The 27,979-nt window shown below is 43.3% G+C and overlaps 2 protein-coding genes across 2 annotated transcripts in view; both read right to left on the bottom strand.

The window, feature by feature from the left end:
• LOC108667096 overlaps positions 1-9,066 on the bottom strand; it is a 32,642-nt gene extending 23,576 nt beyond the window's left edge. Inside the window, 5 exon segments of the mRNA XM_047879956.1 lie at positions 8-168; positions 297-539; positions 3,516-3,614; positions 4,095-4,244; positions 9,033-9,066. Of these exon segments, the coding sequence (XP_047735912.1) occupies positions 8-168; positions 297-539; positions 3,516-3,614; positions 4,095-4,244; positions 9,033-9,050 (671 nt within the window). The 5' untranslated portion in view covers positions 9,051-9,066.
• Positions 9,067-10,545: 1,479 nt separating this feature from the next.
• Positions 10,546-23,486, bottom strand: LOC125177707. Its single transcript, XM_047879951.1, has 5 exons — positions 20,838-23,486; positions 13,520-14,206; positions 11,983-12,045; positions 10,664-10,808; positions 10,546-10,562 (listed from the first exon to the last, which is right to left on the bottom strand). The coding sequence occupies exons 1-5, from the start codon at positions 23,484-23,486 to the stop codon at positions 10,546-10,548; spliced, it is 3,561 nt and encodes a 1,186-aa protein (XP_047735907.1).
• Between the last annotated feature and the right edge of the window lie 4,493 nt (positions 23,487-27,979).

The following is a 27,979-nucleotide window of genomic DNA, read 5'->3' as shown; positions in this document are numbered from 1 at the left end:
CTGGTACTCCGACACGCGGCCCTGGTACTCCGACACGCGGCCCTGGTACTCCGACACGCGGCCCTGGTACTCCGACACGCGGTCCTGGTACTCCGACACGCGGTCCTGGTACTCCGACACGCGGTCCTGGTACTCCGACACGCGGCCCTGGTACTCCGACACGCGGTCCTGGCATCACAAGTCACAGCTCCCTGTAATATTTATTCAAGCAGCACAAGATCACAGTTAACACACACGAGCGACAGTTGACACCAAGAGACACAAGCCCTGGTACTCCGACAGCCCTGGTACTTCACCCGCCATCCTCCATTACTCGCAATACCTGAAGAGGCCCGAGCCGCGACCGCTGGCCCAGGCGCTGTGATGATGAGGCCGTTGCTGTGGCCGCTGAGGCCCAGGACGTCGTCGGTCTGCAGGGTGCCCCAGAGGGCCCGCCCCAGCTCCGTGAGGCTCGCCGGTGACCCGACGCTGAACGTCCACTTCGTGCCTCTGAACTCCAGCACTAGCCGGTCGTGGGACCTTCCGCCCCCCGTACGCCACTGTAACCCGTGACACGTTAGTCCCCGCACGCTACTGTAACCCGTGACACGCTAGTGCCCGCATGCTACTGCAACCCGTGACACGTTAGTGCCCGCACGCTACTATAACCCGTAACACGTTAGACGGACGCGCAAACCCGTGGTGACACGTTAGTGCACATACGCTACTGTAACCCGTGACACGTTAGTGCCCATGCGCCAACCCGTGACACGTTAGTGCCCGCGCCACTGTAACCCGCGACAAGTTAGTGCCCGCACGCTACTGTAACCCGTGACACGTTAGAGCCCGCACGCCAACCCGTGACACGTTAGAGCCCCCGTGCCACTATAACCCGTGACACGTTAGTGCCCGCACGCTACTGTAACCCGTGACACGTTAGTGCCCGCGCGCTACTGTAACCCGAGACACGTTAGTGCTCGTGCCGCTGTAACCCGTGACAAGTTAGTGAACGCTCTTCTTACGGGGCGCAGGTATTGTGGCCTCATCAAGAGGTGGCTTACTAAACGTAATCAGCACAGCACGAGGCGTAATAACGGCAGCACAGTCAAACACGTGTCGTAATCATCACAAAACGAGTCGTCATCACAACACGGTTCGTAATCACCGTAACACGAGTCGTAATAACACAGCACGAGTCGTAATCCCCACAACAATATTGTACGTCGTAAAGTCGTAAAACATCACACGTCAGTCGTCGATGCCACCGTAAAGGTTAGGCCGCACCTCTGAGCTGTCGTATTCTCAGACGCTGATCAATATGAGGGTAAGAATAGCGCGAGGGTATCGAGGGCAGCCTGGGCACTGCAGGAGGAGGGTATGGAGGCCACCATCTGTCGTCCACGCATGATAATCTTATACATTGGCCCGGTTTACTGTCATAATTTCGGGCAGTCATATTGGTCGATAATATATTATCATTATTGTCATATTTCAATATCATTACTGTCATATTTCAATATCATTACTGTCATATTTCAATATCATTACTGCCATATTTCAATATCATTACTGTCATATTTCAATATCATTACTGTCATATTTCATTATCATTACCGTCATATTTCAATATCATCACTGTCATATTTCATTATTATTACTGTCATATTTCATTATTATTACTGTCATATTTCAATATCATTACTGTCATATATCAGTCACATATCATTACTGTCATACTATCAATTATTTCAAATGTGCATCAATATTACGAAGTAAACTATCAGCAACTGAAACAACATCAATTGATTCTCCGCTACAGAAAGTAATTAGCCCGTTAATTGCCATCAAGCACACGGCCCCAGGTGCTGCACTAGAAACTATAGACACAATGAATTAACTTATCCAATAAACGCCAAAAACATGCACTAAATTCCAACAACATATCGCTCCCACTTCCCGAAAGTTCCATCAATTTTACAAATATTTATTAATTTGCAAAAAATTATATCCATAATAAAAATAAAAATAATACAGCGTCTTCGGCTGTATTGTTTGATTCCATACAATGAATGGATTAAATATTGAAGCAATGCGCAAGTATCCATGACGCCCTCCACTAACGATGAGTTCACAGACTTCATTATTATACAATACTATTATGTTAATATTAATCTATTAGCACACGAGGTTAAATGAACGAACGAGCCGTTAGTGCAGGGCGAGGCGTTGGTGAAAACGCTACACATGGAGTTACATATAGTGACTCCATGTGTACCACTACCGTTCACTAGGAACGTAAGTAATGCATGGAGTTACATAGTGACTCCATGTGTACCACTACCGTTCACTAGGCACCAGTAAGTAATGCATGGAGTTACATAGTGACTCCATATGTACCTCCTTCTGTTCACTAGGAACGTAAGTAATGCATGGAGTTACATAGTGACTCCATATGTACCCCTTCTGTTCACTAGGCACAGTAAGTAATGCATGGAGTTAAATAGTGACTCCCACCGTACCGTTCACTAGGCACAATAAGTGAATATATTTATTAAGCCAGAACGATATAATTATTCGCACTCCTGACGAAGACTTGAGTTCAGGCGTTAAAACAGACGATATAATTAATTTCAGAATACGATTCTTACAGGGTAATAAGCTCAGAAAAGCTAGCCATCAGAAGAGATAAGCCTTAATTAAAAAACAAGCCGTAAGCCATGGGCCTCGAGAACGATTCATTAAGCTTTCCGTCCACAGTGAAATTATCGTCAAATTCAGCTATTCTGTTAAAGTTAAAAATTAGCTATTCATGCTAATTAGCTATTCTGTTAAAGTAGCATTCAAATGAAATTATTTCTTCATGAATTCGGTAAAACATCATTTCAAGCAGAGCTATAAACACCATGAATAGTTTCGCATTTGAATAATAATAATATAATCATTATGCATAGGTACAATGGTGCTAACACTCAACCTGATGATGCCCTCAAATAAATCTCGCTAAAGCTTTCTACGCACTGTACGCAATTGTTCTACCAGTCGCCTGTACGCACACGGCCACGTGCTGTACGCAATTGTTCCACAAGTCGCCTGTACGCAAGTTACTACGCCGGTCAGTACAGGAGGCGACACCACTTGCAGTCGCCGCCGTGTTGCTCCATCCTCCCAAACCTACACATAAATACGAACCATCAGCTGCCGGTCGCTCGCCGACGCGTGCCGCACGCACCGCTGAGTGTCGGCACAGCGGACTGAGGCGTAGAGTGCGCGGCGGGAGTTATAACATGCGCAACGCAGCAAGACGCAATCTAAAGTACGTAGTCTATATACTGTGTCCGTGACTTCTGGAAGAAGAGCGCGTTTTAAGTGTTGAAGGCCATTTCCTGGTTTGAAAATGACTAATCCAGCATTACGCCAGCTAAACCAGCGCTTCGGCAGCTATTCCAGCGCTACGCCAGGTATACCCGCGCTATGCCAGGCTGTCGCCAGCTATACCAGCGCTAAGTCAGCTATACCAGCGCTGCATCTACACGTACCTGAAGCAAGTCGTGCGTGGATTGACTCTTGGCCAAAATCTTGGTCTTGGTGTCGAGCAGCACGACGCTCGAGAGCCCGATGCCCAGCAGTCGTGACGCCTGGAGCAAGGCAAGCGTCGGGAATATCCGTTAGTTACTGCCATTACCCCAGTTTCTTAAGAGTTACCTCAATTTCTAAGAATTAGGTACATCAGTTCCCAAGATTTACCCCAGCTGCTACGAGTTAACCGACTTTCGAGAGTTACCCTAGTTTCTAAGAGCTACCCCAGTTGCTACCAGTTTCCCGTTTCCAAGAGTTACCCCAGTTCCAAAGAGTTACCCCAGTTGCTACGCAGTTGCTATGAGTTGCCCCAGTTCCAAGAGTTACCCCAGTTGCTACGAGTTACCCCAGTTGCTATGAGTTACCCCAGTTCCTAAGAGTTACCCCAGTTGCTAAGAGTTACCACAGTGGCCACGAGTTTCCCGTTTCCAAGAATCATCCCGGTTGCTATGAGTTACCCCAGCTCCTAAGAGTTATCCCAGTTGCTATGAGTTACCCCGTTTCCAAGAGTTACCCCAGTTCCCAAGAGTTACATTTACCTTCTTCTTCGTCTTGGTAGCGAGCAGTTCCTTGACGTGGTGCAGGGGGCAGGCGTAGGCGGGTAGCCGCTTGATCGTCTGGATGTAGAGCTTCTTTAGCGCGACCTCGGAGTCGTAAACGGACGTGTGGAAAAGCTTGCGCTTCTGGTCCTGTGCAACCAAACCAAATAGCCCCATCAACAAAAGAATGACTAAACAAATTTTAGGAGTTCGTTCAATAACTATTGTGTGGGGCACTCAGCCTGGTATAATATTTCCAGGTGCATACTGTTTATACTTTCTGGTCCGGCGTATGTACTCCGACAATGTTGACAATGTAACACATACGAATGAATGACACGTGAAAAATTATTTACAAAATTATTATGATAACTCAACATTTACAATGAGTTTCCCGTTCCACGATCGAGTTACAAGATTTGGAATATTTTACTACTGAAATTACCTTACTATAAATGTTAGTGCCAAAGTTGTGGCTACATTCAAATCTACCTACATTGACAAAACTAATGATACAATCGGGTTTCCAACATCAGAACTCGTGACCTCTATACAGAAAAGCCTCCATATCGCATCGCCTAGGGGCACTGATATCATTATTAATATCAACAATAACGTGTAGTTTTGACATACATTGGCTGACACATGATAGTACACGGCGGTGTACATGGGGTCATCGTAGTAGGGGTGTATCCCACATCCCACACCAGCTCCAGGTCAACTCTTATTCTGGACCACCCTGCTCTTACTTACGTGTGGCATGCGATCCAGACCGTCCTCTATACAAGATTACTCGGCTCCTAATTTAAACAGTCAAGGCTATCGAATCATTGTTTCTAACATAAGTTTTTGTGTTTCGTAACTTATACTCCCAACTTCTGCTTAACATAAACTGTTTATATTTAGCAATGACAATTTAATTAAAAGAAAATAATCAAGTCCCGAAGAGTAATGCCTGCGAATGTCACCAAGGACTGAACGAGCCAGAATTTGATTAGAAACAGGAGTTGTTGAGCAGTCACGAATTTGTACGGGTCATATCCGTGCCAACTGAGGTTCAGCTTTACTGCAGAAATTTATTAAATCAAATTAATTAAATTAATTAAAACTAAACAAATTAAATCGCCAGAACGCTGATTTAATTTATACGTTTCTTTATTTTATCACGGCTATCTTCATGTTATGCTTCATCCACACTGCAAGTACAAATCAGATGAAATCCAAAAGATCAAATATGGTGACATTATTAATAACATTGCATGCATAATAAGAAGAGACGTCACAAATTCAGTAGATATAAATCTTAGAGATAATAAATCCCATTGTTCTTCATCAATTACTGAGCCATTCGTAGCCAGAAGCACGAACGACATTAGTTCTGAAGGTAAAAAAAAATCGAAGAAACAATTTTGTCGAAAACAAAGGCAAAAAACAAGTAACCAGGGAAAGAAATCCATACCACACAGAGGAACCGAATTAAAACGGAATGAAGGATATTAAGAAGAAGCAAAAAGTCATTATAATTAATCATCTTCAGAAGGACATGCAAGAAATTCCTAACTATAAATCGACTCATGATGTAAAAATTGTTAAGTTGTTTCATCACACAGCAATGAAAATTATCCATAAAGTTATCATATGATGATTAAAAGCTTATAACAATAACATGGGAGATGACGAAGAGAGTTACCGGCCAGAAGTCTAGGGGAATTTCTCAAATGATTTCAGTTACTTGGACACGAACGGGAGCGTTTACGAGGAAATAATGCGCAGAAATTGATATTTTTTTCAGATAAAACGGAAGAACGCACAAAAAGACCAAAGAAACTACGCTAGAATACAATTGTGTATAGTGTATCAAGTTTAAAGTCTTGTATAGATTTTATTGTTTATTATATTCATTGAAGCATTGGTGAGTCTAATCTTCAGTTAAAAACAGAATAGATGGGCTGATCTTGTCGTCAGTCATTAATTTTTTTTAACGCAAAAATCACAATTGTGCGAAATTATTTTTAAATTCTCTATTATCAGTGATGAATGAAACAAATTTGAACGTCAGAAGTCAAAGTTTTTACCGGAAATGGAGGAAATTTCTCCAAACTGGTTTGGAGCAGAATCGTAAATTTGTACCGACCACGTGTCAATCATACAACCACAACAAGAGCGACTTCTTCCACTTTATTCAAATTTGAAGGCAAATGCAGCTTTAAGTCGGTCAGAAAGACACTGTAATTGAAACTTCATTCAGAGAAGCTCAATGCGGTCGTTAGACGCGAATTTTCCAGACGCGGAATCGGCAGTTCTTCGTAGCTGGAGAGAGACTCTTATTTGGTGGCAGGGGCGGTGCATTTAGTCAGGACTTGCGCACACACTGCAGAAATATTGCGACAGCCGTTAAATGTTGTCGCTCTGACAGCTCAAAAGGCAGATACAGGGCCGGCGATTCACGGAAACTTCCTGATTTGAAGGCTCAACAAAAAAGAAGTAGTAAAGATATTATAGTATGAATTTATTTCAAAAGATATTAACAATTTTTTTACCACTTAATTTTAAAGATGAAATCGGATAAATGACGGTCCCCATTGTCAATGCATTCATTCATCTTCAAATTGCGTTCAATTCGCTGAAGCATTTTGACGGGTATGTTGGCGATGGCTTGGCGTATGTTGTTCTTCAAATGAGGTAGGGTCCTTGCAACAGTCATGGTAAACAATTGATTTAAGATAACCAAATAAAAAATCACACAAAGCCAAATCGGGGATCGGGCCGGCCAAAGGTCACCTCTCAAAGAGATGAGGCGCTCTGCGAAATATTGCGTCAGACGGAGACAACGCTGCAAAACGGCCATTAGAAAAGTATGCCTCGAAAGCAAACGCATGCTGCTCACTTGTCCAATGCGTAGTGGCTGCTGACTAGGGGGGATAAAAAACTTCACGATCTTGCCTTTCGTATGAAATCCTACCCGCCCTTTTCCTACAACATCTGGTTGCTTGGCGCGAAATACAAAATATGACATTTCCATGAATCTCCCTGTATTTGGATCAAATGATAAGAGGGATCCGAGTGTCTGATCCGTCCAGTCTGGGATAAGCCGCCGTTACTGTCTGTCAGACGATCCATCAGTCTAGACAGACATATGCCGCCGTGACTGTCTATCAGACGATCCATCAGTCTAGACAGACATATGCCGCCGTGACTGTCTATCAGACGATCCATCAGTCCAGACAGACATATGCCGCCGTGACTGTCTATCAGACGATCCATTGGGGAAATTCCCATTTGAGAGAAGAATAATGTGGTTCAAAGTTTAGGGACTCCGGAGTACTTGACTTGATATTTGTGGACAAAACGTGATAAAAGAATTCGTTACGCAGCCAGAATAAATGTAGGCATCTGGAAGCACAAACGATGCATTACTTTCAAGTTAACGTCGGTATTTTGTAGCTTCAAATATGCCGTCAAACGAAGCTTCGTATTCCAATCGTATAAACTTCGTATTCCAATCGTATAAACTTCGTATTTCAATCGTAGAAAGCTCCGTATTTCAATCGTTCAAAGCTTCGCATTTCAATCGTACAAATCTTCGTATTTCAATCGTACAAATCTTCGTATTTCAATCGTACAAAGCTTCGTCTTTCAATCGTACAAAGCTTCGTATTTCAATCGTATAAAGCTTCGTCTTTCAATCGTACAAAGCTTCGCATTTCAATCGTATAAAGCTTCGTATTTCAATCGCCTTCCGCCTCTTCATCATCCGCAAGTCCTATGTGTGCTCCTTCATCATGCGCAGGTCACACTTCAAGATTCGGCGCCTGCATCGCGTGAGATGATGATGGTTTCAACCGCGGGTCGCGCACTCCGTTTATGGCACCCCAATCGCCAGGCCACGACCTCATACCAACATCACTCCAATACAATTGCAAGTCGTTTACGAGTATCACGAGCATGCAAACATATTTGTCAATAGTGATCGACGCAACAGAGAACGATCTAAATTACGAGCAAATTTCCCGACGCTCAATTCAGTTGACCATAAACATAATTTATTTCAAGAGGGCGGGTGGCGATCGGTCCGGCATTTATAGTCGTTGTTCTGGCCTGAGCATGCGATACAAACAAGCAATGATCATATAATATGTCTGGCTGAATGTCTCTGTACAATTGGTAATACCATGTGGATATTATGCTTACCTAATTCTAGAAGCGTCTTCTGGTAGTTATTAATTGATGTTCTGGAGAGTCAACTTGAAAATTGGACGGACTTTTGAGCAAAGAGAATCTTAGTTGAAAATATGACATTTGATCCTGGCTATAGATAGTCTGTAGCTTTAAAAATTGCGGCAGACCTGAAACACTCTAGTTTGTTAATAAAGGATGATTAATATATTTATAAAACGACTGCAATGTTAACTAATGCACAGTCAACTCTAAATGGTGATCGTTCATAAAGCGGTCGAAATGTGTACAAAAGGAAACCTTACACGGCTGCCATCAATGCAGGGCATAAATAAGGACATCGCAGAAATAGTGACAACAAAATGCACAGAGCGCTTGATTAACACAAGAGTCGTTTGCGTATCTTTGTTATTCAGGACTTATAAATAGTTTATATAGAATCCAACTCTGAACATCTCAACATGGCTTGCAGAAAAATGAATTATCTATACACACTGAATTGAGATCGCACTGCGGAACAATTTCCAGACAGCGTCGGCAGAGCAGCGTCACAGACACACAACCTGCCCTCGTCGCAGCCCAGCAGCTACTGACGGGCGCACTTCTGGAAACCCGCGGCCCTTCCCTCGGAATCGACGTGACCTCAGAGCTGCGCACATCAACCATCAACCAACAACCATCAACCATCCTCAGCGCGCAACCATCAACCATCCTCAGCGTGCAACCATCAANGCGCCATGTTCTTGCCCCGCCAGTACCCACCTTGATGAGGCGCGCCATGTTCTTGCCCCGCCAGTACCCACCTTGATGAGGCGCGCCATGTTCTTGCCCCGCCAGTACCCACCTTGATGAGGCGCGCCATGTTCTTGCCCCGCCAGTACCCACCTTGATGAGGCGCGCCATGTTCTTGCCCCGCCAGTACCCACCTTGATGAGGCGCGCCATGTTCTTGCCCCGCCAGTACCCACCTTGATGAGGCGCGCCATGTTCTTGCCCCGCCAGTACCCACCTTGATGAGGCGCGCCATGTTCTTGCCCCGCCAGTACCCACCTTGATGAGGCGCGCCATGTTCTTGCCCCGCCAGTACCCACCTTGATGAGGCGCGCCATGTTCTTGCCCCGCCAGTACCCACCTTGATGAGGCGCGCCATGTTCTTGCCCCGCCAGTACCCACCTTGATGAGGCGCGCCATGTTCTTGCCCCGCCAGTACCCACCTTGATGAGGCGCGCCATGTTCTTGCCCCGCCAGTACCCACCTTGATGAGGCGCGCCATGTTCTTGCCCCGCCAGTACCCACCTTGATGAGGCGCGCCATGTTCTTGCCCCGCCAGTACCCACCTTGATGAGGCGCGCCATGTTCTTGCCCCGCCAGTACCCACCTTGATGAGGCGCGCCATGTTCTTGCCCCGCCAGTACCCACCTTGATGAGGCGCGCCATGTTCTTGCCCCGCCAGTACCCACCTTGATGAGGCGCGCCATGTTCTTGCCCCGCCAGTACCCACCTTGATGAGGCGCGCCATGTTCTTGCCCCGCCAGTACCCACCTTGATGAGGCGCGCCATGTTCTTGCCCCGCCAGTACCCACCTTGATGAGGCGCGCCATGTTCTTGCCCCGCCAGTACCCACCTTGATGAGGCGCGCCATGTTCTTGCCCCGCCAGTACCCACCTTGATGAGGCGCGCCATGTTCTTGCCCCGCCAGTACCCACCTTGATGAGGCGCGCCATGTTCTTGCCCCGCCAGTACCCACCTTGATGAGGCGCGCCATGTTCTTGCCCCGCCAGTACCCACCTTGATGAGGCGCGCCATGTTCTTGCCCCGCCAGTACCCACCTTGATGAGGCGCGCCATGTTCTTGCCCCGCCAGTACCCACCTTGATGAGGCGCGCCATGTTCTTGCCCCGCCAGTACCCACCTTGATGAGGCGCGCCATGTTCTTGCCCCGCCAGTACCCACCTTGATGAGGCGCGCCATGTTCTTGCCCCGCCAGTACCCACCTTGATGAGGCGCGCCATGTTCTTGCCCCGCCAGTACCCACCTTGATGAGGCGCGCCATGTTCTTGCCCCGCCAGTACCCACCTTGATGAGGCGCGCCATGTTCTTGCCCCGCCAGTACCCACCTTGATGAGGCGCGCCATGTTCTTGCCCCGCCAGTACCCACCTTGATGAGGCGCGCCATGTTCTTGCCCCGCCAGTACCCACCTTGATGAGACGCGCCATGTTCTTGCCCCGTCAGTACCCACCTTGATGAGGCGCGCCATGTTCTTGCCCCGCCAGTACTCAGGAGGGAGGCAGCGCTGCAGCAGTAACCCCTGCTGAGACCCCATCTTCTTGTGGGGGTCTAAGGCCCCGTAGCAGCCCCTGAAGAGGTCGCCGGCGCCCCCCACGAAGCTCTCACTCGAGGGGAAGGCAGTCGAGATCCTCTTGGACGGCGACCACCCGAAGGTGACGGCGGCGATGGACGCCTCGTCGTCGTCGGTGGTGCCGACGATGGTGTGGCGGCGGGAGTCGGGCGATGGCGGGATGCTCAGTTGGATACTACCCTGCACACCACCAAGAGGGTAACGTGAATAACAGCGGGATGCTCAGCGGGATGCTCCCGTGCACACCTCCAAGAGAGTTATGTAAACTACCGTGGGCTGAGAAAAGGCAGAATAAATTTTCAGACCGCGAATTTATTCAGAAGCAGAATAACAATTGTCTGAAAAACACTCATGTTTCCAGACAAATAAAGCACCAGGCATACATAATCACCATCTCGCGTTTGAAACACAAGCTTAAATAGAAAAAAGAGTAATATACCGGTACGACACTTCACTAGAGAATTGAAGCCAATGGCAGTTTTTTTCAGATACTGCGCTAAATTGAAGAAGTGTAGCTTAGAAATATTTCATTTGAAGATTTCATTTGAAGCGTTTCATTTGAAGATTTGGTTATTGGCGGTTAGAAGGAACGCCCTTTAAAGATCAATTCATAATCACCAATAAAAAACAACCGATCGCAAATAAGGCTCATTATATTCCACAGTGCCAGAATAATTTACAGCGAATGCATACGAGTTTAATCCGTAGACTCTAGGACTTGAACAGGATTCTATATGACTATATTTTTAGGAAAAATCTCAAAGCGAATTGTTCGAAAAATATCACTTCCTTCACTATTTATATAAATTTACTAAATCTGAAGTAGGTAAGCAAATGAGAGCAGATCAGGAGATGTCACTTTCACGGAAAACATTCTGAAAATTAACCGACGTACGAGTCTATTCATTGATTGTGCCTTAATTGTGCTAGATGAAGTGGTTTATTTCATTAAAGTGGTGCTCGGAGGGGTGCTTTGTTGTATTTAAAAGATGCTCGGTGAAATAATTATTATTATATAGAGTTATTAATGGTTATCATAATGTTCATATTACTGGTTATTGATGGTTATAGTTGTTATAATGGTTTTTATTCAGAAGCTGCGTCCGCTCTGATGGCGATAAAAGCACAGTTCCAGACAAAGATAGGAGAAAGGTGCGAGTAATAATAGTTACATCAACATAATGAGAGTGACGGAAGACATAACACAGTGTCGTAAAGCTCTTGTTTTAACTTATGCAAGAGTTTCTAGTAATATGGTTGTGAGTCGCAAACACGCACAGGTATATGCTTCTCGTATATCACTCCACACACACAACACAGAGCTGAGGGATGGAGGCACGTGGGGAATGAGTACGTGCCCGGGGCTGGGGGGAGGGGTGGAGTCGGGCGACGGCGGGATGCTTAGTTGGATGCTACCCTGCACACCACCAAGAGGGCTACGTGAACAACAGCGGGATGCTACCCTGCACACCACCAAGAGGGTAACGTGAACAACAGCGGGATGCTACCCTGCACACCACCAAGAGGGTAACGTAAACAACAGCTGGATGCTACCCTGCACACCTCCAAGAAAGTTACGTAAACTACCGTGGGCTAAGAAAATGCAGAATAAATTCTCAGCCCGCGAATTTATTCAGACGCAGAATAACAATTGTCTGAACAACACGTATGTTTACAGACAAATAAAGCACCGCGCATACATAATCACCCTCTCACATTTGAAACACAAGCTGATATAGAAATAAGACTAACAAACTAATGACACTTCACTAGAGAATTGAAGCCAATGGCAGTTTTTTTTCAAATACTGCGCTAAATAGAAGAGCTGTAGCTTAGAAATATTATGTATAAGACTTGACACATTGACTGCGCCGATAGCTCGAGGCTCATATGGCGAGCTGCGACCACACGACTTACAGTAAAACAATGTGCTGCATTTTGTTTTGTATTGATAACTTATATTTAATTTGAAGATTTAGTTATCGGTGGTTAGAAAGGTGGATATTTCGAACGCCTTTTAAAGATCAAATCGTAATCACCAGCAAGAAACAATCGATGGCAAATAAGGCTCATTATATTCCACAGTGCCAGAATAATTTACAGCGAATGCATTCGAGTTTAATCCCTAGACTCGAGGGCTTGAAAAGGATTCTATACGGCTAATTTTTCAGGAAAAAAATCAAAGTAAATTGTTCAAAAAATATCATTTCCGTCACTATTTATATAAATTTACTAAATCTGAAATACACAAGCAAATGAAAGTAGATCAGGGAGGGATGTCACTGTCACGGAAAAAGTTCCTAAAATGAACCGACGTACGAGTCTATTCACTAATGGTGACTTGCTTGTGCAAGATGAAGTGGTTTATTGCATTTAAATGCTCGGAGGGATGGTTTGTTGTATTTAAAACATGCTCGGTGAAATAGTTATTATACTTATTATTATTTTTAGTCATTAATGGTTATTAGAATGGTCATATTAATGATTATTAATGGTTAGAGATATTATATTAGTTATGATTCAGAAATTGCGTCAGCTCTGACGGCTGATGGCAATAAAAGCACAGTTCCAGACAAATATAGGAGACAGGTCCGAGTAATATTAGTTACATTATTAGTTACACCGTATCATGTCTCCCGACACTCTCATATGGTAATTACCATATGAGAGCGACAATACACTCTCATATGGTAATTACCATACGAGAGTGTTAGAGCTCTCGTTTTAACTGATGCAAGAGTTTCTAGTAATATGGTTATTAATTGCAATCATGCACAGATATATGCTTTTTTTATATCACTCCCCACATATCATACAGAGCTGGGGGGACGTGGGGAATGAGTACGTACCCGGGGCTGGGGGGAGGGGGCACGTGGGGGATGCGTACGTACCCGGGGCTGGGGGGAGGGAGGCACGTGGAGCCAGTGGGAGCTGGGGGAGGCCGCTGAGAAGGAGCGGCGCGAGATGGTGTTGGTGAGCGTGCTGCTCAAGCTGCCTGTGAGCTGAGCACCGAAGCTGAATGCAGCACCTGCAGGCTGCAGCAGGTTGCTGCTGCTGCCCGCCTGCTGCAGCAGGTTACTGCTGGACTGCTGCAGGTGCGGGGGGAGGGTGGGGATGCTGTGGTGGGATGACAAACATGGGGAAGGCGGACACGCGGGAGTGTTGGGGTGATGCTGTGGGGACAGGGCGCCGAAATGGGGAGTGACGGTCCCCGTGAGGGTCGAGGTGCTGCCTCGGGGCGTCACCAGCATCGGTGGGGCTGTGGTGGTGATGTGGGGAGTGGATGGAGTGACCTTCACCCCACATGTCGCTTGCGATGAGGTTGAAGCAACTGATGATACCGTTTTTTTCAGAATGGTAGCCCCAGGGACCCCAAGGGTGCCTGGGGCTGCCTGAGATGTGGATGGGGTTGTCGAGGGTGTGCTGGACGTGGCCTGGGGTTGTTGGGGAGGGGCATAGATATTTAGTGAGGGGTTGTTGGGGTTACAAGTTTCTTCGATGCGCAGTTGAATGCAAGCCAGCGACGCAGCGTCTTCCTTGCTGCACGTGAGCTCTCCAGCGACCACCAGCTGCTGCAGCTGTAACACACAAACGTCGGGCATTAATACAGCTGCTGCAGCTGAAACACACAAACGTCGGGCATTAATACAGCTGCTGCAGCTGTAACACACAAACGTCGGGCATTAATACAGCTGCTGCAGCTGTAACACACAAACGTCGGGCATTAATACAGCTGCTGCAGCTGTAACACACAAACGTCGGGCATTAATACAGCTGCTGCAGCTGTAACACACAAACGTCGGGCATTAATACAGCTGCTGCAGCTGTAACACACAAACGTCGGGCATTAATACAGCTGCTGCAGCTGTAACACACAAACGTCAAGCATTAATACAGCTGCTGCAGCTGTAACACACAAACGTCGGGCAATAATACAGCTGTAACACACAAACGTCGGGCATTAATACAGCTGCTGCAGCTGTAACACAAACGTCAAGCATTAATACAGCTGCTGCAGCAGCGATACACAAATGACAGACATTAAATAGCTGCTACAGCGGAACAAATAATTCACCTAGGAATGACATTATGAAATTATTCAAGAGAAATGCACAGACTTCCATACTTTTTAACAGATCATTACTATAGGATGCCAGATTTTTTTCAAACAGGTTTGATTGGAGACTAAACAATTAGTTTTATTAGTCCTCATTAGCTTTTTTCAATTCATGAAATAATTTTCGTTGGCATTGGTAAATCGAAAATCAGGTAAATAAAGACTTTTTTTCATATTTTAGCAACGCTTGAAATGAATCAAAATTCATTATCAAATTACAAGACGCATTAAGGGCATGTGAATCGACATAAGTACAAAATTATGTAAGTGGGATACTACTTAAATAATGAGATTTGTATCGAAATAATTATACATTGTAACATAATATTGTAAGATATAACGAAAAAATATAGTAATAAAATTATCAATGAAACTAATTCTCTGGTCTTCAGTAAAACATATCTGAATTTTAACAGAACAGTGTACATGTACGGAAATAGAGGATAGGTACTTTAAACTATAGGAGCCATCTAATGATGATGGTTTAGGTTGGATCCCTGCTACCCATTAGTCACCATGTCACCACAGAAAGAATTATACACTTTTTACATCTATTCTTGCTTGATTAAGTACGGCGACTTACAACTAAATGAGTGGCCAAAACTTGGCCCGCTACCATGGGAGCCGCGAGCAATTTGAGTTCATTTCCCGCAGGGCTGAGAAATTAACTCGAACTTAGTACATGATAAATAAATGCCGATATCGGGATACTAGCGCAGGTATCTAGTAGCTCGATTTCTTTCTTAAAAGTGATAACGCAAACACATACGCGAACATTGAACTCCAATATATTAAATGGCTGATTCGATCTATAAATAGGTCAAGATTTTAATTTTGAGATTCAATGTTAACAAATTTCTTTTAACGCATTACTGCGAACAAGATGCAGCAGACAACACATCGCGCTCTCGTATCACCTGAGAACGACATTGCCCTTTAATTTGCTTGAGATCAAACAAATCTGATACGCCTGGCGTAGCCGCAACACGACAGGTGTTTGTACCGCCTCCATTTTTTTGCGCCATGTGAGACCAGAGGATTTTTTACTTATATTTTTTTTAGGCAGAGATCGCGCTGACCTGAAACTGATGAGGAGAAGGGGCCGCTGCTCGAGCGAGAGCAGCACTTCATATGAGCGTGCTTCTCCGTAACGCAACTTGAGCAATAATGGTTTCAACTGCAGTGGCATGAACTGTAAAAGCTCTGCAGTGAAAATGTCCGTTGTCAGTGAGGCGCCTCATTCAGTTAATAATTATATTTTAAGATTAGGTTATCTGTAAATGAGGCATAATAGACACTAGACGTGGTAGAGATCGACGGAAAAGTATTAGACCTGAGTCAGCATAAACAACATCACGTGACACATCACGTGATCAAGACCTCAGCAGTGGGAGGAAGACGTGATTCTATAAAAGGGCTGGGAACCTTAGTAAGGCCCCAGTAACTGACCAGTACGCTGCCATGTAACTCGCATTAGAGCAATTCCGACCTAACGGTCGACGACTTAGCCTAATACCTCTAATATACCTCTCTTTTACTACCACCCCCTATCAAGATAAGTTCTATAGAAAGAAATATCTTACTTATAACTCACGCACTTAGTCAACCAACCCCTGTGCCTCCTGACAGAATAACCTGCAATGGCATGAACTGCGCAATGTTCGAGGGCATTGTGGCAGCGGCTGCTGACGCCTCGAACATTGCAGTTGTATTGCTGAAGTTTTGGTCCTGTCAGCGATTCTGTGTCAAAATTTGCTCCAATCGTTCTTTGCGTTATAAGTGAGATATTCGCACATTCATAATTCGATACTAGCTATCGATGCGAAATAAGAAAACATCTTTCTCCCTAATGACATCCAAAACTCTGAGTACCACAGGAGAAGAAATGCAATGACTAAAACAATTTACCATTATAGAAATTATCCGTACGGATTTAACATTAGTTTGAGAAATTGCCTGATTAGGTATTAGGAATGGCCCCTATAAGTAAACATGACATGTGCAAAGTTATTATGGCATTCTTACATTATTGTTATAATTGAATGCACATCACACATAAGCTTCAGCGATCATTTGCATTAGACTATTTGCTGAAAGAAAAGAAAAACATTTGAATCGATGGAGCGAGAATTTCGTCCTCCTCTTGTCATCAATGAGAAGTTGAATTGTATGCAATAATCAAGACAGTTGATCTGAGCTGAGTTGCAATCCTAGTTAACCGCCTCTACTGCCTGACATGAGTAAACGGAGCAATATTGTCACAAGCCTACTTCCAAAAAAGGATCCATTCTAGTGAGCGCAAAATGACTTGCACTGATGGTTGCGTCTCGTACAACTTTAAAATTTTCTCTCTTTCGTACAAACGTCCTCAGGTTGCTACACTCAATAGTTTACGTATAATTAAAGTTGAAAGTTACTTTTAAATGTTCTCTGTTGCGTACAAACGTCCTCAGGTTGCTACACTCAATAGTTTACGTACAATTTCACTTGAAAGTTATGCTCCCGATACTGCCGATAGAGGGTTAAAATTGCAAGGTGGCGCGCGGGTGTATGTCTATAGAGGCTTCAAGCTAAGGCGAAGTTCAACTGCGGTCCATGTTCAATAAACATGGATTTATTTCAGCCCAGTGAATCAGGCCGCGAAAGATACGTTTATCAGAGCATTGCGTTGTATAAATCGACATGTCTGTGGGCCGAGAAAGAATCATTTATTCGAACAAAGCGTTGTGCAAGCCGACTTGTCAGTAGGCCGACCTAAAAGCTTGACGAGAAGGAATAAATGGAAGGATATTGACAACAGCTCTTCCAGTAGAGCCGCTGTACAAAGAAACTTACGAGTCTTCGACGTCGTCATGATAGATCGATGCTCGCTCATGAGAGCTTATACAGCGCAGCAGGAGGGTGGATCGACGGCTTCATAAATCCTAATAAGCAAATCTAATGCTGGTTGCAATCTCTCGCGCTAATCCGTCAACATCGCAAAAAGCGCGTGGGGTTCCAGCGAACGTTTCCTAGGTGAGCGCGAGTGAGGATAGCATGCAGAATGAGCGTTATCTCATGAATGAAAGATCTTGATAATATTTCAGAACATTAAGAATTGCTAATAACAATTAACCTAACAAATGCACATATAAAACGTTCTGTGTTATGTATGCATAGCGCAATATTCCGAGTACGATTGTATTTTCAACGACCCAAGTTGGACCCGACTTCCGTTGCAATCCATGCTCACAACAGCGCTCCATAATTCAGGAGGCTGCTTGCACTCGGTTGCCGTAGATTTCATTGCGGAAAATTAGGCAGCGTCGACAGCCAACAGAGCCTAAAATTAACAACACTCAAATAACGGCTATTGCAGACTTCGGCCTATAGATTTTCGACTTAGTTGGTAGAACTGTTCCAGTAGCTGACCTTCAGAGAAACTCGGTTGAGGTGTGTTCATAGATCGTCTAGATCTATATCTCAAGTGATAGCTCAAATTTGGGGATTCATAATACGTTGGACGGACATGTTCTTACGACGCACGTCGCTCACATTAGTCAGGTAGATCCTCGGTGAATCGAACACGTTGCAGCCCACGCGCTAGAGCGTCCAGTCTGAATTAAAACACATTGCACGAATGAACAAAATATAACCGCTTATAAATAAGAACCGCTTTATCCGTAAATGCTCTCAATTTTTATCACAATCAGGGTGTGGTTTGCGTATATATTTCTATATTCCTCGTCTATTTCTCAAACCACATTGGAGTTTACCGAAGACGAACATAAGCCAGGTCCTGTTTCTTCCTCATTGAATAGTTTTCTTCTTAAGACGCGTCATCACCATCAAAAATAACACCAAGGGATTTGATATTAATTAAGGCTGTATTCAATGTAGACAAAAAATTTGGTTTGATGCGACTAAAATCCGTATTAAAAGTACATTTTAGTTAATACAGGGTTAATAGATGACGAAAACAAATCGCGATTCAAGTTTTTGTTCAAGTTTATTTCTATTTTAGCCCACGCGCTAGAGCGTCCAGTCTGAATTAAAACATATTGCAAGAACGAACGAAATAAAAGAACCAATTTATCCGTAAATGTTCAAAATTTTTATTCCAAATCGTGGTGTGGCTTGTGTATATATTTCTATATTCCTCATCTATTTTCAAAACACATCAGAGTTTACTAAAGACAAACATGGGCCAGGTCCTGTTTCTTCCTCATTAACTAGTTTTTTTCTTAAGACGCGTCTTCACTGTCAAAAATACATCAAGGGACCTGAAATTAATGCTGTGTTCAACGTAGACACAAAGATTTGTTTTGATGCGACTAAAATCCGTATTTAAAGTACATTTTAGTTATTACAGGGCTAATAGATGACGAAAACAAATCGTGATCCAAGTTCTTGTTCAAGTTTATATATTTACCGGTACTTCATTTCCACGGTAGTAGTAGCAAAGAGCCTGTATTTAAAATTAGTTTGACAATCACTGCTCACTAGTTTCCATCGAAGCAAATGAAGAAAACATTCGTGATCGTGCTTGACATGCTGCGTTTGTGCACTAAACCTACCGTCTAATCTATCAACTTGGTTCTCTTGCCTATAATTTGCCACTTAATGGAAATTTGTTTCCAAGTGCAAAATGTCAGTCTCTTATTGGTATTTTCTGACCAGACAATGTTCGGTACGGAAGTAAATAATTTTTATGGATCCAGGTTCAGTTATAATGATTATAATCTGAGCATTAAATACGACCCACGCTGGTGTGAGATGACTTGTCTCTGTTGTTTTGAGTTGGGGACTTACTCCGGTGACTCTGATTCAATGATTGGCTCAAAATCTATTTTCAAATCGATTATAGAAGTTGTATGTCATAGAATTTTCCAAATGATCATAACACAGTGAAATGAATAGTCATTTATCCAGCCAAGGCGTTGATTAAAACAAACAATTTTCGATTGAAAATTTTGTATAATAATTTTCACTTCCGATTCTGCCCACTACCTATTCTAAGAAAATAGATTCTGCTAAATAATCTGTGATGTCTAAACGGGCAACAATCGTTGCCTCCGTGAAATGTGTTAGATTCCTAGGTGTGACCTGCAGGTCCAGATAAAAACAATATTGCCAGCTATAGAATTAAGGAATAACAGTCTTCATGATACAGAAGAAATTTTGGCGTACATCCAACAGAGTTAACTGACTGCGAGGTTTATCAATAGCAAAATCAACGCGTCCAATCTTTAGCCGAGTCGTATCTCGATAGATTGTGTTATCACAGAATTACGTTCGATAACAATTTGACAATTAAGTACTTGGATGGGCAAATTTGTTCAAGGTCACTACAATAACTCAAAATAGCGTCTCAGTTGATAACTTGTATTCCGAAAAAGTGATTCGTATCACCACTTTCACTGTTTAATTATCACAAATTTTGCTATACTTGATGATCATTATGACATCGATTGTCATGGTTAATATTTTGTTTCGTTAGAGTTTTGTCTCTGTTGTGTTAAGAATGTGGACAATGCCGTTGATTTTATTAACAGTAACATATATGATATATTTAATACGTGTTGGGTGGACAATGTTATCGCTGTAGCGAATACCGTGGGCGTGTTCAGTGTTGTGCTTTTACAAACATAATGCGATAAGGGGAGGTATATATGTAGTCGGTCAAAGTTTAGCGTTTTCACCTATCAGTAATATCAAGGTCCTTGCGATGATTGTAACACTTAGATAAGAGCCATGAAAGAGATGGTATACTTGGTGTAAGAGTAATATTTTTGTAAGAACTCCATCATATTCGAAAGAATAATGAAAGTTAATGAACTAAGAAAAAAAAGTAAGAATAGCATTTTTAAAATCTATCTACCATATTACAAGTCTAATTGAATATATCCAACAATCCTGGTTGTTAATGGAACCAATCTCGTAATATCCTCAAAGGAAATACAAAACTTTCAACCTAGGAAGACGACTATAGCGGCACCATGTTAAGTTAGTGTACTTTAATGGAGGACATCATGTGAGCGAATTAGAGGTTAGTTAAGCACCGCAGGACAGAACCATCACCCAGTCAGTCGTACGAACACGAAGACACTTACTACATTGTCAGTGACGACCGAGGCTGCCTGGACTCTATGCCTGCCAGCTCGCCAGAAGCGAGGGACCGACTCCAGAATTCTGGCGTGCTTGGCACGCCTTGTGACGGTACGGGGCGTCGAGACGCTGTCACTCGAGTTTGTTGTAGGATTGTTAGTCTGCTCACTACCGTTCAGATTTTGTATTGAATTTACTGGTGTATGCGTTAGGGTGGATTTTGTAGCTGGGTTGCTGGATGTTGCCGCCGCATTTGTGAACGTAGGAGGTGTATGGGTGGATGTGGTATCATTGTTGATGGATGTTGCAGCAGCGTTAGTGGATGTTGCAGACGCGCTGGTGGATTTCGCAGCTTTATCGGTTGGCTTTATCAACCGAATATTTTCGAGACTAGATCGATAACTGATCGATTGGTCCTGGTCGTTAAGCAAATCGTTGATAAACAAACTTGACTGGAATGTTGCCTGAGGAATCACGATATTTTTTAAATCGACGTTCGTAGAATTGTTATCAGATTTAGTTTTGTCGTTTGTAGAGGACCAAGTATGCTTCCCGAACGGAGTCGCGGAGTTGATTTCCCACAATATTGCATCGTTCGCGGCAGAGGAATTCTTAGTTGAATTTTCATCCTTTTGGAAAGAGAAGAATTTGCTGACATACTTGGAGAAAGATGTATTGATGATTGTACCCGTTCCTTTGGCTCGGAAATTTACATCTCTATGACTAGATTCTTTGAAGTATTCACTGTAAATATCTTTAGTTCTGTTCTTCTTTAGCTGTAAATTTATCTTCAGATGTTTGGTCTTCGTATCTTCCCAGCCATATTCTCTACTTTTGAACAAGTTGTTAGGAAGAGTGTTGGATTTTTTTCTTGATCTTTCAGCCAAGTTCCGCTGTTTGTTTTGACTAGAAGGCACCAGGTCACCGGACGAATGGAAGCGTAATAAGCTATTCCTAAAAGATAGTCGATCTAAAATAAATCTATTTGCTAATGCACTGAAAGACTTGCTTTTGTTTGAATTTTCACTGGATTTGTCAATCTGGGTAACGGCTTGTTGCGTCTTGCTGTTTGCAAAATGATCTAAGTCATTCTTGTTCAGTAAACAGATATTACTACACGCCAATTTCTTGGATTCTATGACGGATTGACGAAAATCGTGGATTTGAGCGATGGTTGGAGAATTATCATTCTTGGCTCGCTCATATTCAGCAGAAAAGTCCTTATCAGGTACTAGTAGTTCGCAGCAGCTCCTCGAAAGCCGGCGTTTTGCGAGAGCCATATTTTGGGGCTCGCGCGCCCCTAGCCTCTCAACGGACTTGGACTTGCGAGTTCTTTTCTTTCTGCGTCGCAATTGTGTGTCAGGCACAGAGAGGAATCCTGCATCAACTTCAGAAAATCTAAGCTGAACTTTGGACACCAACCGCTGTGGCGTATCACACGTATAAGGAGATATGAACACAGGAATTCTATTGACGAGGTTCTCATCAGTGATGACAATGCCACGTAAACCGCTCCATTTCTTGGAGGCGTCTGTCCCTGCAGATCCATGCGTTGGCAAAGAGGTAGACATGCTCAAGTGTTTTCGATCTGGGTTTTTCGATGTATCTAAAAACTCGAAACTAAGTTCGCTGTGATTCCTCACGAGGAAATTCGCTTTCCTCAGTCGTTCATCTCGGGTAGAATTTTCTGGTGGAGCACTGCTTGTGTCAACTCTCTTAGGACGATCGACTATTTCATTTTTGACTTGATTTTGCTGCTTGCTCTCAACTATTGAATTTACGTCATCAATTTCGATTCTTAAAGTATTCAGCGAACCTTGTGGCTTGTCTGGTTCACTAGGAGAAACTTCCGTGATTTCTTCAATCGTCCTTTGGTCCAACGAGGGGCAAAATGAATCCGCTGACTGACACCCGCGAAGGACGGAATGAATTCGTTCATTTAGTGACGGGAAAGATCCGTCGGTGTTACACCGAACTACGTTGTTGTGGCATTTTTGGCTCCCACTGATGTAAATGCTTGTGATATTATCAGAAAGCATATGGTGACTAGAAAATGAATAGGTGCTAGTAGATGATGGAGAAATTTCATCAAGAGGCTTGCGAATTTTCTCACTTTTCGATCTGTGTAAATGTTTCGGAGGAAGGTATTCGTTGTCTTTCAACTTGGAGCGCAAAACTATCGAGTGCGTAAATGTATTCGATTCTCCAAACACCTCTTGAGAAGATGGAGTTTCTCGGTCACTAACATTCATGACAACAGATCTAACTTCATGTTCCTCAGAACGTGACGTGACTTTGGAGTGAATTTCAACTGGGACAAGCAGAACGTTCTCGCGAGGTCTGGCACATGGAAGCACCGGAGCTTCCGAAGAGGTACGTGGTAAGGAAGTCGTTGTCGATGAATGACTTGAAGCCAAACTCTCGCAGCTGGAACTGGAAGTTTTCTGACTCTTTCGGGAGCACTGCAAGCATTTAAGCTCAGGCCTGCAATTGAATGGATGATGGATGCAGTTGTGCAGCACAGAATCTGTTGAGCAGAACACGTCTCTATCGCTGTAACAGTGACTGCGGAAGTTGTTACAGTAACTGCTGTTCACGATGCCAACGACGTTGTTGCTGCTGCTCGTCTTCGTGAATGAGTTGGTGAGCGTCATTTTCTAAAAGCCTTCTGATATGTTTAATCCACTTGATAATTTTGGTTGTAAATATTAATAAAAAACAATGCACCAAATTCCTTCACTCTTTAATCAAGATCTTCACTGCTTACAAAGAATATGAAGAACAAGACGAACATAAAAAAAAATATTCCCAGGTCTCACCAACTCATCACCCTACCATGCACCATAACCTATGAACTCAAGGCCTGATATCATCACTTATCTCACACGACATCAAATTTCAGTAGCAAATCACTTCGATGTCAGATTTAAAGTTTAAATCTCAAGAAAATCGATACGAAATGTTTCCAATCAATGCATAAGAGAAGGGCGAGGGTCTAAGTTCACACGTCTTAACATTCGATTCTTTATACATGATCGATCACAGACCTGCAACACAGAATAGAGAAGCTTAATTAAATAATGGGAGTCACTCAAGCGAAGACAAAAGTCGACAGCTAAATAATGAGAGTTACGCAGCCAAGTGATTAGAGTTGTTCAGCCAAATGCTGAGAGTTGCGCAGCCAAATGATGAGAGTTGTTCAGCCAAATGATGAGAGTTGCTCAGCCAAATGATAAGGATGACAGTTGCGCCGTTAAATGATGAGAATTGTTCATCCAAATGCTGAGAGTTACGCAGCCAAATGATGAGAGTTGTTCAGCCAAATGATGAGACTTGCGTAGGCACACTGTTGCATAGTGAGTACACACTCATCACTATGAGTGTGTGCACTCGAGCTTGTAAGCAAACACTCCACAGCGTGAGCGTCACACACCTCACTGTATAGTGCGGGCACACAGAACACACCTCCACGTGTGTACTCGGGTGTAAGGTGACAGTAACGCCGGCACAGCCAACACTTACACTCTCTAAATGGTCATGTGCGTTGGTAATTTCTCTTTCGTTATCACCTTATGATGAGACTTGAACTTCTCGTCATCTTATGATGAGAAACCCAGCGAAGATTTAATTTAGAACATCAGGTCTTGCTACGATTTCTTTGTATTTCCAAAATGGCTCCAATTTAAAGACACTTTAGCAACGCTTGCATGACAAGATTTAAAAACCTGAATAGATTATTCGAGTCTGATGTTTATGGCTGATGTTTAATAATAATGTTTAATTGTGGCTGATGTCAAATATGGCTGATGTTTACGTGAAAAAATTAACAATCACAAACAGAGGTCCCAAATTTTCGACTATCGCANACTCTAATTGTGGGGTTCAGGCAGATTATGGGCTCAGTAGTGGCAGGGCCTCACTCTAATTGTGAGGTTCAGGCAGATTATGGACTCAGTAGTGGCTATGGCTCACCCGAACGCGGCTCCAAATGTCCATGTGGTCGAGTATAAAGCCTCATAGAAATGTTATCAACAATCTCCATGTGGCATAGCGAGGAGTTACATGTTTACCGTCAGTCCTGACTGACACTCTTGTTGCCAACTCAATACTGCGGTTGCTTTTATAAGCGCAGTAGAACTGATAGCCAAATTTTTAGTCTCCATACTTGCAAGAAGTTTACTGGTGGCCGAGGTGTGGAAGTTGTCATCCTGCGAGTTTAAATTTCCAACGTTAGTAAAGTATAAATAAGCTCAGCACAAGCGTCAGGGGGAATGATGACATAGCAGAAGTTGTAAAACACTTCGTTCTCTGAAGAATCGAGAGGTTCGTATCAAAACAATCGAGGTGTAGCAAAGTATACCTTCTTGTTCCGGTACGGCTTCACTGTGTTCAGTTCTACAAACACAGCAGACGATTCGTCTTTGGCTTCAGATGCAACGAGTGGCTTCCATGTATCCCTTCTTTTTACCCGAGTATAAATAACACAAAACAGCAGCACGCATGCACTAGAACTGATAAATTATTTCAAAGTCTAGTTACCATTGTTTTTGAAAAGAAAACCACACATTAAAAAATTGGTATAATCGTTTGGTCTCCGAAAATCATTGCAATTCCCATGTTGAGCTACATTTATTATTATTGCACAGTAATAAAGGCAGGGGAAATTACTATGGTGTCCGACGGAACAAAAATTCAAAAAGAGGCTTTTTTCCCTCATATTGTAGACGACAAGGTTAAGGTTTCCCCCGCGAATTGGATAATATATTTTATTCAAGTTAGTAATTACTTATTCCATCTCTCTTCCGGGGTTTGGTGATTCGCTTCAGTTACTGTACATCGCCTGGGTAGCTGACTATCTTTACATTTGTGCTTATCGGTACCTATGTGGTAGTTCAGTTATTTTGCTTAGTCTTTTATTTCAATTTTATTAATTGGTTTCAGTCACTTTATTATTTTTATTTAACTCGTATTTGTAATTATATTTAAGTTTTGTCTTGCTCATCCTTAATATTTTTTATAAATTGAGAACGGAAGCCAATCGTGCGCCGGTCTTCTCATACTGACATAATACTTGTTTGCAGGAATGGTTCGATTTACTCAACAGAATACAGGACATTTATAGTTCTTTTTTTTTTGCGCTGGCCCTGCATTCGCAGTCACCAGCATTGTTGCTATGACAATAGCCATGCAATCACCACTCCCTCAGTATTTAGCGTCAAAACACAGGTGAAAATTATCAGCAATTTTAGGCTACGTCACGTCATCATTCATTTTCCGCGGGGTGAATTCTTTCATCAATAGAAAATCTGCGCGAAAAAAAATTAATGTAGAGATACATCGCGGAAATAACAGAAGCGCTGAACGTAAGAGATGGAAGTGCTATCAAAACTCGACTACGGAAAAAGTTTGGAAAATGGAGGTGCAAGCAACATCTTTGTATGAGACTTGAATATATTTATTCTACCACTGAACGTTTTGGGCATTCAAACAAAGATCGAGTTCTCGAGTCACGCGAAAGCTTTAGTATAGGGACAAATGCAGCATTAAAACCACTGAATAACATGCTTGTACCGAGCACTCTCTATTATTACATTAATGCAATAAGATGCATTTAAGCATTTGCCTGACCTCCACCTTTTCCTTCATTCAAGCAATAATTCTCTGTGTTGTGCAACTCGCGTGCTTGCTTGGAAACAGTTCTGGTTGCGGCTTAATTTGAAATGCTGTCACAATAAATATTATTCCATGCACCAGATCGTACGTTCTTCTCGAGTTATAATTTTTTTCTAACACAGGCCTTCGTATGTTTACTGAGGGACAACGGCTTGAGGAACGTCAGGGTTGATTGGTTTCACGCCACCTTCGTGTCATGTTTGCACTTCCTTGCGTCAACTGACGGCGAATTGCATCCCAACGCAAGCCAACGTGCAAGATCGCAGAAATTTTCCGCGAGTAATGAGGTCAACATTTTGTATTTATACACGAGCAGGCCACGGAGACTCGACGTCCTCAGCCCAGCAGACACGAAGCATCAACATTGGAGCCAAAGCAGACCAAACAAATTGCCGAGACCAGGAAAACTAGACCACAGCAAACAAGACCATCTCCAGTTCATTAGCCAGCCGCTCGTCACGGTCGAAAATCGAATTTAAAAATACTACCGATCAATGAAAATCACAAAACACATTGTGACTAAAAAATGTGAGAGTGGATGCTAAAATAAAATATGTAAATTAATAAATATAGAAGTGAATCCTTTTGCATTATAATAAGGGAGGTCTCAGAGAACACATACGAATCTAGTGAAGTATTTTCGCCGTTTTTCGGTATGCAGAATTACAGTAAAATGAGAAACTGCTAAAATACCAAAACGGCTAATCCTGTCTGCTTCTTCACTCAAGCTTCATAGAATCCTAGGGTGAACTATAAATAATAAATTCACAGTGCAAAATTGGTTGGATTTTAGGATACGGATGATTTATTATACTCGAATTAAGACCAAAAAATTTTACAGCGTCATTGCATGGGAGCCGGACAGCTAAATTCTTCTCTTCTATTCAATGAAGGTAATAACTCTCTTAAGCTCTGGATAGTACCCATATCTTTTACAATATACAAACGTTAACAGAGAAATGGAAGGCACGGCCGTTTTTTACGCCTGCTGTATGGTCACTGCAGTCAGTGATGAACGCGTTCAACATTGTGCATCTGTTGTACAATAGCAAATAAACCGGTACTGGTCGTCACTAAGGTGTGACAAGTGAGAGTTTCAATTATTCTAGAATGCAAATAATTAACATAGGCACAGTTCATTATTATCAATAAAATAGATATGTCGAGCTTACTAGAAAGACTCCTTTTACGCACCGTCAATAGGCTTTATTGAGGATGAATAGAGGTTTCGTTACACCACTTACAATATGAATGCAACTGAATGGTCAAACACAGCAGCCATCATAACACACAACACAGCAATGCATGCAGCGAGGTTGTCGAGGTGACATGGGCGAGTTTTGGACGGCCGACGACTGGCCGACGCTGATGCGCCGCTGGTTCTCACAAGATGGCTGCGGTGAAAGGTCAGCAATGCAGTTGAGGCAGACGATAATTAGTGGTTTACGTCGATCAGGAGGACGCAACACAACGC

This window comes from Hyalella azteca, unplaced genomic scaffold (genome assembly GCF_000764305.2).
Source record: "Hyalella azteca isolate HAZT.00-mixed unplaced genomic scaffold, Hazt_2.0.2 contig441, whole genome shotgun sequence".
Classification (NCBI taxonomy): domain Eukaryota; kingdom Metazoa; phylum Arthropoda; class Malacostraca; order Amphipoda; family Hyalellidae; genus Hyalella; species Hyalella azteca.
Note: the sequence above shows the minus strand (reverse complement) of the source record. Positions and strands in the feature narration are given on the sequence as shown.